Source organism: Leucopleurus acutus (genome assembly GCF_964270905.1).
Source record: "Leucopleurus acutus genome assembly, chromosome: 5".
Lineage (NCBI taxonomy): Eukaryota > Metazoa > Chordata > Mammalia > Artiodactyla > Delphinidae > Leucopleurus > Leucopleurus acutus.
This window is the reverse complement of record NC_139147.1, coordinates 45,100,533-45,113,962: the sequence shown is the minus strand read 5'-3', so window position 1 is coordinate 45,113,962 and position 13,430 is coordinate 45,100,533. Positions and strand designations below refer to the sequence as shown.

Sequence of the window (13,430 nt, the reverse complement as noted above, 5' to 3'; positions counted from 1 at the left end):
CATCCTACAAACCAACATCTTTTTGTTAAAACTTTGCCTTAGGCTTCATTTTATTGTAAAAGAAATTTTCTGTGGGACTTTTCTTGCCCCCAAATAGATCCTTAAACTAAGGTACAATTAGAGGCGAATTGCACACATTTTAAAGAAAGATGGATTCAATGGTGAAGGTAACTCCTCTGGGACTTGGTAAAAGATGGCAGTGTTGGCCCTATACCCACATCACTGTTGCTCTCCCCTCCCCAATCTCAATCCCTATAAAGTAAGAACCGTGATATTAAATAATCCATCTATTTTCCCTATTAATTAGTTATCTCTACTTTACCATAGATTAAACTATTTCATGTAATGTAGTCTATTTTTTCCCTGTCTACTCGGTACCACTGATAAATATTTCTCTTTGGGAAATAATACTACACATTTTAAATATCTTCTCTTGAATATATTTTAATGTCTGACAGGGCTCTTGCTCTCCTTTAGCATCCTTTTCAAATAATCTATATGTCATTCCACTTATTATTTCATATAACATTTCTAATCATTTCTGCTGAGTTCAAAGTGGCAAAACAGTAACAATTTTGAGTGTGATTTGTTTATAATTCTAAATTAAAATTTATATCTTACAAATATTTAAACTTCTCATCTAAGACCACAGTGTGTACATCAAATTATTCTACTCTTCCTTACATCACTCAAAACAAATTTGTAATTCATTGCATTAGATAGAATATCCTCTTGCCAATTTTTAACAAATGTAAGAAAAAATATATAATTCAGCATTAAAGTAATAATGCATCAGGAACAGATAACTTTACTGAGTCAAAGATGGGTCATCTAAGGCAATATAATATTATAACATTTCATCAATAAGTATGTAGAGAAATTTTGTGGTCACCTCACTAGATGTCAGAGAACTTTTGAAAAAATTTGGCAAGCATTGTGAATAAAAATATTTACCTAATTAATGTATCCTATTTATTGTATAGGATAATTATTTTTTAATTTTTTTACATAATTAAGCATCATATTTCATATGCATGGAAAATTAGTTCACATTTAGCAATCTATAATACCCACATACAATTAGGCTTTAAGAAGAGTATGCTATTGGTCATAATGCAATTAGTAAATTAATAGAGAATCTTTAGAAAAGCTCTCACATAATCCATATGTATAGCCATTTCAAAGTTTTACCAGTTAAAAAATTTCCAGTTAATTTATTTTAAATATTTAATTAATATAGAGATAAATAATATAACTTTTTACCATGGTAGGGTGAAAAGTAAACCATCCTGAATAGTATTAGTTAACTTCAAAACAAGAATAGAAACAAAACAAAGAAATGAGGATATAAGGCGTCTTAAGAAAAAAACAAAAAATAAACTGATCCTATTTAAAGAATTCTATCCAAGACAATATTTGTTTATCTCTGTCCAAAGGAACAGGGTTTGCATCTTTCAAGAGGTTTTCATGGCTTTCTATAGCAGTCGCCTTTGATACTGTCAAATAATGGGAATAAATCATGCTTTTTCCTTGTCCACTGCTGAAGATAAAGCAGAGCTTGTTTTTATGCTCCCAAAGTTCCCATCAATTTTGGTACTGCTTGCCTCTTTATATGGTGATAGTCCTTGTATAGAGCAACTGGCAACTGGAAATCTCCATCCCTTTAAATTTATCACCACTCTATAGTTCCCTGTAAAATGGAGACTACCATTTTCAGTAATACCTATATTCTTTATTTATTATAACTTATCCTAAAAGCAGATAGTTTGGCCTAAGCTCAGATTGAAAATAGGAACTGGTTATACAGAAAAATGATAGAGAAATATTTGCAATACTAAAATTTTCCATTGTATAGTATTATATGCCAAAAGGGAAAAAAATTCAAGTACAAAAAAGGAGAACTATTTCTTTAAAAGGCCACATGCATAATTGAGGACACCAGTAATTTATTTAATTCTCATTATAAGTCATTATTTCAAAGGACTCAAAAATATTAAGAATGTCCCCCCCCATATCATCACAATGTGTATTCGAGTTTATCATCACTTCCCAGGTAATCATAACTGTTACTATAAATAAAATAAAAAATGCTTTTCTCACAAAGGATAACAAGATATGTTAAATCAAAGTAAACATTTTAAGTCTATTTATATCAGATACACTTTTTTCAACCCTGTCGCACCCACTCCTTGTTCCGTATCAAGTTTTATTCCTTTGATGCCTATTCTCCTTAGAACTATGTTGTCCTTTGAAATATACTTCCCTAGAGCTGAGATATGTAAATACTCTAAAAATGAAAATTATTACATTTTTTTTCATATGGAGGATACAAAGTCAACCGTACCTTGTAGTTCTAATGCTAGCTCTGAACATATAATGAAAAAATGTATAACAAAATTATCCTCAGATTTTAACACGCATGATATAATTTTACTATATATAGTTGTTATGATGCTTAGAATAAAATTTAACCTGAATTATATACAGATTTATTAAATACAATATTTTGTTATACTCTATTTCTATAAAATGAAAAGTGAGATATTTTTTTCCTCTGGTAAAATTCTGCCATTATATCTTTAATGTACTACATAATATCCCACTTGAAAGTTTATTCTGAATGTTCTTTGTTGCTATTATGGATAATTCATGGAAATAATCACGCCCTCTTCAAATAGTTGAATCCTATTTATTTCTATGGACAGAGAATAAGGTTTAAATTTATAGAAATAACTTATATTCTAATGTTTAATTTAGCATAATTAGTTCAGTTTATATCTGGTTTGATGGAACATTAATATATAGCCTAATGCTTGTCTGTTGATCAAAAAAATCCTGATTATTTATACTGGATGTAGCTTAATATTAAAGCTTACACAAAGAAGCTTTTACTCTACTGATTATATAATTTTTACAAGTGTGTCAACTTGAGTAAAATGTATATGTCATTTCTATGCCAAGGCTTCTAAGAAGAAGATGTGTACCTTATATGCTTTCCTTCTTTCTCTCACTGGATACAGATGACTACAAGGCCATACGAGATAATGGAGCTATAGACAGAAAATATATAATTCTCCTATTTTCTGTATGAAGGAAAGCCCTCAACAGCCAGGAACACCCTGGACTGTAATGTAAATTAAAAATGAACTTCTATATGTTAAAGCTCTAGAATTTGGAATTTTGTCTTCTCAGCTTCTAAATATTACCCTAATTGAAGGATGTGTGTGTGTGTGTGTGTGTGTGTGCGCGTGTGTGTGTGTATACACAAAGAAAAAACTTCAGGTGTGGATTTTGTGTGTAGTTTCTGAGACGTGGAATTGACAAATAGATTAAAAGGCTACTATGACTTTAAGGAAACCTTATTGCCAACAAATCATGCGTCTGGTCTAAAAGACCCTGTAACTATGAAATGACTCTGGAGTCCCCAAAACAGATGAGCATGAAACAGGTATGAAAGCCGTTCAGCCACCAATAACTAATTCAAAAACTGTCAGGATAATAAGAAGCTCACAGATAGCATAGCCAAGGGCCATTGAGAACGACGGCTAAGAGCATCAACTCAACTGCTGTTGAGGTTCTTCACAATGCCTGCCCATCACTGCTATGGAGCACTACTAGTTCCTATTATTCTCCTTTCTTAATGGCAGTTTTCTACTTATTTCAACCATTGTATATTTTGTGTTAGGGTAAATGGCTTGTCATTTAACGTGTAGGTCACCAGCTGACAAGAGAACGTATCTGAACCTGATGGAGAAAAATTTGTATTGACAGATACATGAGGATGATTACGTACACTTTGTGGATGAAGTGGCAGACTACTGCAGAGATAACCAAGTATCTACAAAAATTGGGCTTCCTCTTCCATGATAAAGAATTGTTGCTGGAAAGTGACTATTGAGCCAGGGATAACATTTAACAACAGCCCACCCCTATTTGCAGTTAGGTGTGGTCACATAACCAGTTCCCAGTGTTGTATTTGAGAGGAATTAATGTGGCTCTTCAGATCTGAGTTGGTTAAGAAACACATGCGCCTTCTCCAATCCCTTTTTACAACCTCTGAACTGGACACACAGATAACTACAAGGCCCTAGGAGATGGCTGGCCCACTAAATGCAAGAAGTCCTAGATCCCTGAATGCATGGAGTGGAACTCCTGTCAACCAGTAATACTAACATGAATTATTTGGTAAATTTCTTAGGGCTCTACAGGTTTCTATTTATAAGGCCTAAGGGAAGAAGATTAGTTCAAATATAAACTCTCTAAATTAAAAAAAAAAAAGACATAGAAAACAAGTTAGCACACAAGTTACAACTCCAAAGTACATGCTGACACTAATGCTTAGAAATATTTAGACTCAATTTCTTTCAAAACTTATTTGAATGTGACTTTAAAATGCATAAAGAATAAAATAGTATCCATAAAAAAGAAAAATAAATTATGAAACAAAGTAGGCAGAAATAAAACAATAACAAGTGAGAATGAAAAAGGAAAACCTCAATGGATGAAGTAATCTCTTAACTAGCTGTAGCCAAAGTGAAAATTCATTACCCGGAAATTAGTTGAGATTGAAAATTAAAGAAAAAAAAACATATCGGAGACAAAGAGGATAATATTGAAAGTCTTCAACAAATATCTCATAGGTATTCTAGAAATACAAAACAGAATAAAGTAACACACGAACACACACTTTTTCAGGTTAAAACACAAAATGAGAAGTGAAGCAGGAAAAAATAATCCATAGCAGTTACATAATAATGTAACTGAAGACCAAAAATATGGAACCTATAGGTAATCTCCCAAATAATGACAGTTAAGACTGTCAGAATGTCACTGGCAACAACAGATTCTTATGGACAGGGGAATAATATTTTCAGAGTGTTGAGGAAAAGTAATAGTCACTTAGTATTCTATACCCAAATAAACAATCATTGAAAAGGGAGGACAAAATATTTTTAGATATCCATTAAATAAAGGGCTTAAAATTATAGAACCTTGCCAAAAGATCTACCAAAGGATATACTTCAGCAAATGGAATAATGAACCCAGAAGAAAGGATATAATGATAGAAAAAAAATCAAGTATAAAATCTGTTAATATATCTTGGTGTATCTAAGTACTGACTTTATGAAACTATTGATTTTGTTTCTTTAAAAAGCCAAACTAAAACTCTAGACAATGTTCACAAGAAAGGTAGTAATTTCAGGGAGTGACATGGTGTGTCATGTTGGAAAGAAAACAGAGATACTATATAATTTTATCCCCTCTTAGAGATATATGTGTTAAGAAAGGATTTTTTAAATTAAGCATAGCTCCTATAGAAATATGATTTATAGCTTTCAAGTTGGCCAACAGTAAAAGAGAACTATAATTGAAGTTAAAATCTGGTCAAAATAATTTATTAAGAATGATCATTTCATGACAGTTTATGTTTTAACCTATTTTAAAAATTGTGACAAAGAACAAAGTACAATATACTTATTTAACTTTATTATGTTTTGTTTGGAAATAATACCTTCTATTTTTAGACTCCTTCAAGCCTCTTGATTTCATATTCCTCTCAAGCCAGATGAAAATCTGGAATTGCTTTATACAATAAAGCAGCTTTATTTGGAATTGAAGGTTATATTCTAAGAGTTTATATTTACATTGTGATAACCTTTAGAAAGTGAAAATACTATTTGGGCCAATAAGTCTGCCCCTTTTTCTGATCCCAATCTCACCTTTCAGCTTTTCATCATACCCTTAAGCCCCCTTATTTAATGCCAGCAAATCCTGGTGTTTCAAAATTTCTTTATGCTCTCTGCTTCCACAATCATCTCTGATAACATGATTAGACAGAAGATCATAAACACAGAGCATAAATGCTTCTGAATTGCAACAGAGGACAGAGTCATGAAGCCTTAATAACAACACTCTTCAGGAGATCAAATCGATAGCTATGTCACCAAAGGCCCTGCATATCCCATTCACCTCTATGAACAATAATGCAATGGTCCAAGAACTGCCACCATCCTTTCCTCCAGAATTTTTAAGCAGCACTAGAGGGAAAATAAAAACATGTTTCTAGGAAGAGAAAAAGTTATAAAATATTCTTTACGTTTTACAACTTCACTTTCATAGCCAGATGTTATTTTGTTAAATTATATCATGTGATACTTAAAGGCTTAAAGAAGATACCTTTGCAATAAATATACATATATATTCATAGCAGGTCTGAAATACCAAACCCTAACTAATATCTCTAAGTACAAGTGTTACTACCTAAATGAGATTTATTCTAAATTAATATCCAACAGGAGTTTATTAGGGATTCATGTCACTTCGGAACTCACAACTCAACAAAAATTATTCAATTTTCCATGTTAATTGATTCCAATTTTCTTCCACAGTGTTAAGATATTCTTAGTTATATGAAGTGAAACACTATTTGATGTAAATTAATGTTTTATGAATCTGTGCTATTTTATATTCAAGCCCTTAGTGGAATAAATTAAGACAATTAAAAAAATTAAATCTGTAACATCAATATGACTAAGTATGGCAGTTTTAATTATGAACCTATGAAATAAAATAAAAAGTTATGAAAAATAAGATATTGGAGCAAGTATAAAATACTGCCTATAATGTAGAGTTACCCAAATTACTGTCTTTGGTTTTAAATTTTAGCATACCTGCTTAATATAATGTTTATGTCTATTTAAACCTGATCGAAAATAATAAGAATAAAATTGCCTCTCTTTTTTGTGCTTCTAGAATTTGGATCTAGATACACCTTAACATTACAGAGAAAGGAATCACAAGTTGAAACATTTAGTATTATAACTTTTAGGATAAAGCATGATAATAAGTTATTTAAATGCAAATAAATATACACAATTCATTATATATGATAGTATGGGTAGATATAGATTTATTCTATTTTAAACCAGCTTATTGTACTTTTGTTATATAGCAGGCCAAGAGTTCTCAAATGTACTCAAGTAAATTATGAGTATTCCTAAAACCTCACTATAATTTTTCCTATTTATCATGTCTAACAGCAAAGTCCCAGATAAATCTATATTTTTCCATCATTCTCGGTAGCCTGAATCTCAGAATGGATGTGTAGATACTGTTCTAACAGTGCCCATATCAGATTCCACAAAATAAACACAGAGAAAAAAGGGACTAATTAATGATGAGTAACTAAGGGCTCCTCTGTACTGTTTGGCAGGCAGGAAAAGTTAAAGCATCAAGGTGAGGGCATGGATGCTTGGAATAAGGAAATGAAAGAGAAAGAGAAAGGAAGGGAGGAAGTGAAGAAGGGGAGGAGAGAAGGAGACATGGAGGGAGGAAAGACACACAAAGACCAGTCTGAGAATTATCTAGGCTTTAGTTATAAATCTAGTATTAGTTACCAAGTGGCCGCAGGGAATAAAATTCTGTTCTCTATAACTTAGAATCCTGATTCATAAAATGAGGGACAAAAATATTTTCAAAGGCTTTCCAGATCTAAAATACCACAACCCTCCCTGAAGAACTATTTCACAGAAATATGAAGACACAGAGCATTCTGTCAGTATACCTCTAACTATTCAGTAGAACCTGGTACTACTTATCATTCAGTAGAACCTGGTACTACTTATCATTCACATCAATAAATTCCTTACCCTTCATTACACGAATGATTTTTAAATATATCTCTTTTATCTGACAGCCCTGGTAAAATAGGCACATAAATAATTAGAACATATTATAGCACAGATGACAGAGACATTAACTTTGTGAAGATACAGATATACGTGCTATATATATGTGATATATATATTTGTGCTAGACCCTGAAGGATGAATAAAACTCTACCACAGAAAAGGAAGAAGAAAGGGACACCAAGCAGCTAGATAAAACATGAAAAAAAAGAGCAAGAAACATGAAAAATACATGGATTATTCAAAAGTAAGAAAAACAAAACAGGAGACAGAATTTGCCAAAGTCAGAAAATAATAAGACAAGGCCAAATTGTGAAGTCCCTTGAATGGCAGAATGACTAACTAGTTCTAATGGAAGAGAAAGAAAAAATAGAATAATTTCCTAAAATGAAATGTATTAAAATTGCTATCAGGATTTACACAATAAGTGACTTTAGGGCCTCAAACATCTCAGATGAAGTATCAGACATGTGAGTGAAGCCATGTTAAATGTCCAGCCTTGTTAAACCTCCAAATAACTGCAGTGGCATTGAGTGACCCAGATAAAATCAGCAGAAGAACCAGCCAACTGAACCCAGTCCATATTTCCAGATTGTAAGCAAATAACTTATACAGGATAAAGGATACTGTTTTAACAAAAAGCTAAAACATGTGGCATTTGCTTTAGTAATGAAAAAACTGTGGAGTCTGGAAGGGTGGCAAGAAGGCTGTGACTGGAGGATGGAAGAGCAGTAAATTAATTATTATTGGAGATAATGAAAGGTCAACCAACAATTGGTGAGAAATACTACCTGTGATAACTTGGAAGACACAAAAAGTACTTCATAATGTTGTGGATCAAATTACGAAGTTTTCCTGAAAGATGGTGAAACTAGCAACTGGCCACATGGAAATTCTTATAACTAAGGAGGATAACTCAGAGGGCAAAGTCAAGAGTAATGAAGACAAAGAGCCACAGAGAACTAATCCCAGGTTGCAGAACTGGGCTCCAAGCAAAGAACAGTCCTTGCCTCTATAATTAGGGACTCTGATGACCTTTGCTGGATTTCAGAATCACAATGGACCAGTGATTGCTATGTTCCCTGCCTTCAGGAATGTGAGAATCTTTTACAATTTTCCTAATCCTGTCCCATGTGTGTTGTGTGTATGAGGAACGATAACATCTCGTTTAGTTTTTAATTCTACAGATGAAGGAGAGCTTTAGCTATGAAGCTTTATTCATATCCAGAAGAGATTTCACTGAAGCTCTTCTGGACTGCAACACAATGCCATAATGGAATAGATCTTTGGGAGGATGTGGGCTTTTGTGCATGAAGGAGGGACATTAGTCACAAGAATTAAGAGAGAAGACTGTGGTATAATGTTACACTGGCAGCTCCCTATAAACATACTTACAGGCATTCAGCCCCTTTTGCAGTCCCCTCGCATACTCACTTTATACCTGGCCATGTGAAAAACTCCCTCTTCGGCCAGCCACTATACTGTAAAAAAGCTTGTGTCAAATTCTTTAATGATGTAAGGCCATGTAGAGAGAGGCTCTGGAATATAAGAGGTCATCTTAGACATTCCAACCCCTGTTAATCTCGCAGCTGAATTCAGCTACATGAGTGACCTCTGTTTATTCTACAATAAGCAGAAGAATTACCCATCTGAGCCCTAAGAAATCATAAATTATTATGGCTTTAAGTTATTAAATTTTGGGTTATTTTACCTCAATAGCAATAGATCATTGAAACATATGCCTCTATTTATATTTATCTCTACTACCTATCAAAATGATTAACAGATAGTAGGTACTCAAAAAAATAGCTAAAATAAAAGCTCTAATAGAATAAGCCAGAAGAAAAGAAAATGATATACATTGTTTTTTCTTTTCTCATTATATATATAAACATATGGTCACATTATTGCCTGAGTTATTCTTTATTCACATAAATTTCAATTAATTTTTCATGTAGGTTATAGGTAATTCTGAGATTTGGTTGTGAGATAAATTGTTGACAGACTGTAACAGAATCCATGATAAAAAATTATTATCAGAGGATAGAAAAGGGCAATATGAAGAATCAAGAACACACTTAAATAAATACTTTAAAATGGAAACTAGTGATAGTGTAAGATACCTTTCTCTAAAAATGAGGTCTCCACATCCACTTCCTTTCTGTTTGTAAATAGCAATTCATTGTATTCAATTGGAACCAGGCACATGTGTTTGCATGTAATAGTTTTCCATATACTTTACCATTAATTGATTATAACCACTAATTTATTTTTGGATAAGGAAGTTAGTAAGCCATGGATTTAGAATCCAAGTATAATCTTCCAATTTCTGCCATCTGCTAGAAGAAGATGATGAACATTTGTACTGTACCCACTCTCTCATTTCTGCAGTCAAATAAATTATAATAAAGATAACAAGCCATAAAAATGAACGAGTCTAGCAGTAGCTCTAGATAAGCTGATAATTATCATATATCCAAAGTCATCTTTGCCAACAACTGAAGGAATTTTCAGGCATGCAAACAAGAATGAAATTTCACAGAGCAGACATATTAAGCAAAAAACATCCAGTCATCAATGATTGTCACTACCTCTAATTCTGTGATCAATGCCATAAAATATATTTAATAATAATCACATAAATCCTTAGATAATTATTGTTTAAATAATTTTAAAGCTTTATTATTTTTACCAATATCCAGCATCCACCTAATATAAAATATGGTAAAACTACATGGTTAGTATATGTCATATGTTTTATCCTTGGCTATTATTGTCTTCTTAATCTCACTGAAAAATTATTCATGTTGCATTTTCCAATGTAAAATATTCTATAGTGCCCCTTCAAAGGATCATTTATATTGATAACTTATTTTGTTTCATTCTAAATCCTTGTTACAGGTGAATAAAAATTTTGAATTAAATCTATATAAATTTCAATGAAATATATTTTAATGATTAAATAGTGACGGAAAGTTGGCTCACACTTTAAATAAATATACTACAGACTTTTCACACAAACAGTACTTTCAAATGACCAAGCATAATCATCACCGGTGGCTTTAGTGAACTTTTTCAGCATTCAAGAACCCAAGCGTTTCATAAATAGTTAAAACATTTAAAAATTCACATATATTACCACTGACCCTTATATAGAAGCAAACATGTTTTTTTCTCATTTACTTTCATCCCTTTTAATGGGTGGCAACATACCACCAAACATCACCAAAAAAGTAAGTAAATTCAGTATGGTGCTATAGAAAAATAATTATAAATAATTTACCATTGAGAGGAAAAGATCTCTACTATGTTACTATTTACCAAGCATTAATTTTATTTCTTTATTTGTATTTTGATTATGAGTCCTAAATCCAAACATAATTGATATAAATTATCTTTATCAGGGGATATGCAAAAATTTTTAAGTGTATATATTTATTAGATTAATAAGCCTTCATAAAATGATTCAAATAAAAAATTGTTTTATCTTGAAAATTACAGATATTTCATATCATAACTACATGAAAGGTATGGTTTTAAACTTAATCAGCATTGCACTGTGTTCATACTTCCTAACAATTCGATCTTGCACAAGTATTGCTATTTAAACAAAAAAAGCTAATGTGTTATATGGTAGGAAATTGTATTTAATAGTAGCAAAGGATAAATTAATTTCTGATATACTCAGTACTCAATCACCAAACACATAACATTCCTATAAACTATCCTATATATTTTTAAACATATGTATGATTCATATGCAAACATATGAATTCCTCATTTATTTAAATATAATTTCAGCTTACCTAGGTACTATTCAATTATTACAATTCAACATGAAAGAAAGAATTGTTTTCAAACTGTCTTTAAATGTCATATTCTCTATAGACCACCAAAACATAAAAGTTAAGCAAATGCCTGCTTTGATCCCTTTTGCTTTTTGTTGCTGCTACTGATGTTGCTTTCCTTTATAAAAATCAGGTAAATATAGCAATTCATACAGCAACTATTCTACTGAAGGCAATATGCAAGAACACTTGTCATGGTATATAATTTATTTTACATTTTCATACACCATTCCCAGGAGGAAAAAAAATCAGAAATTATCTTATAGTTAATATGAGTTAATTTCTTCCACAATTAATTCTTCCAGGAATAGTATTCGAAAATGTATTATTTGAAAATAAATATACAGCCAATTTACCTTTAAAAAACCATCATTTGAATGCATGAATAATTATTTAAATATTTCTTTCTTACCGTGGCAAGAACCTTCAATTTCTTCATATCCTGTACTGCAGATACACCTTCCAAGAGGAACCAGCCAATCTCCATCAGCTCCACAATACAGTTTAGGAGTGTCACGCTCTTCTGCACTCTTCACACAAGAGCCCCTTACTTCAACCAAGGAGGAAGAATCAACTCTTGGGATAGTGTCTGGAAACATGGCCAGATTACGAACAGTAAAGGGGCACTTTTTGTAGAAAACACGGACCGAAACTAGGGCAATGCATGCCCCAATGTCTTGAAAAGCCAGATAAAATCCTTTCCTTTCTACAGGCCCCACCTCACGAATTTCAGTGTTGAGTTTGAGGATGCGATCACCCAAATCCATCTGGGTAAAACTTTCATCAGCAGCAATTGTGTCAATCTTTGTATACTGGCTTGGCTTGAATTTAATTCCATGGGACTCATCTGATTCCACATAATATAGATTAAATGTTTCTTTGCAAGTCCCCAAGACCCATGGGATGCTGTTACAATCCCTCAGTGTGAACTTCATTTCCACATAAATTTTCTGAGCTGCATCACGGGAGATCCAGTTTGTACGAAGCCAGTTGTTTTGGTTTGGTTCCATCACATTACATACCTGGTATGTGTGAATGGGCCTATTATGTTCATCCATTTCAGTGATGGCATCCCACTGCAAAAAGCAAAAATAAAATAAATGATTATGAAACCACGAACATATATGATTACTTCAAAAATTTTCTGTTTTACTGAAAGAAAAATGAATAAAAAGTATACAAATAAAGCAAAGCAAAGCAACAATGGTGCAGGATTTTAACCAGGAGGCTTTCATTAAGACAATAGGTTCTGAACATACCAGCTGTCCTGGTATGAATCTTACCTTCTTACATGTTAGTTGCAACATCAAGGAACACTTTATTTAATCTCTAGTTTCCTCAACTATAAAATGGAGCTGATAAGAGTACCTGTTTCATAGGATTGTTGTGAGGCATAAATTAGTTAATATATGTAAAGAACTTTAAATGGTTTCTAGTACTCTATAAACAACCTATAATAGCATCTATTATGTGATCAAATAACTAGACCAATGACAAATGTACTCTAGTTACCCATTTGTCTTCATATCCAATTTGCCACAAATTGAGGTATACTCATCAGTATTCAATTAAATATTTACATGTCTATTTTGATAGAAAATAGACATAGAGAAGGCTTTAGATTTATTCAAGAAATATTTATCAGGCACTATTCTGGACACTAGGAATACAGCAGTGCACTAGCTGAACAAAAACTCCCTGCCTTCGTGGATCTTACTTAAAGTGAGGAGTCGCAATAAAAACTGTAAATGAGTCAACTGAAAAATACGGTAGAAAGTACAATGGGAAAAAATAAGGCAGGGAGATGGGGAAGAGGGTTGAAATTTTAAATAGTATGACCAGAGAAGGTCTTACTGAGGTTGTGACATTTAAGTAACATCTTAGAGGTGAGGCA

The 13,430-nt window shown here is 32.3% G+C and overlaps 1 protein-coding gene across 4 annotated transcripts in view; it reads right to left on the bottom strand.

Moving 5' to 3' along the window:
- Positions 1–13,430, bottom strand: part of EPHA6 (EPH receptor A6) — a gene marked incomplete at its 5' end in the record, with an annotated part of 855,070 nt that overhangs the window by 703,938 nt on the left and 137,702 nt on the right. For all 4 annotated transcript variants that reach the window (XM_082840129.1, XM_082840131.1, XM_082840130.1 and 1 more), the window contains one exon: positions 11,949–12,612. In XM_082840129.1, coding sequence (XP_082696255.1) covers positions 11,949–12,612 — 664 coding nt within the window. The remainder of the gene's footprint in view (positions 1–11,948; positions 12,613–13,430) is intronic.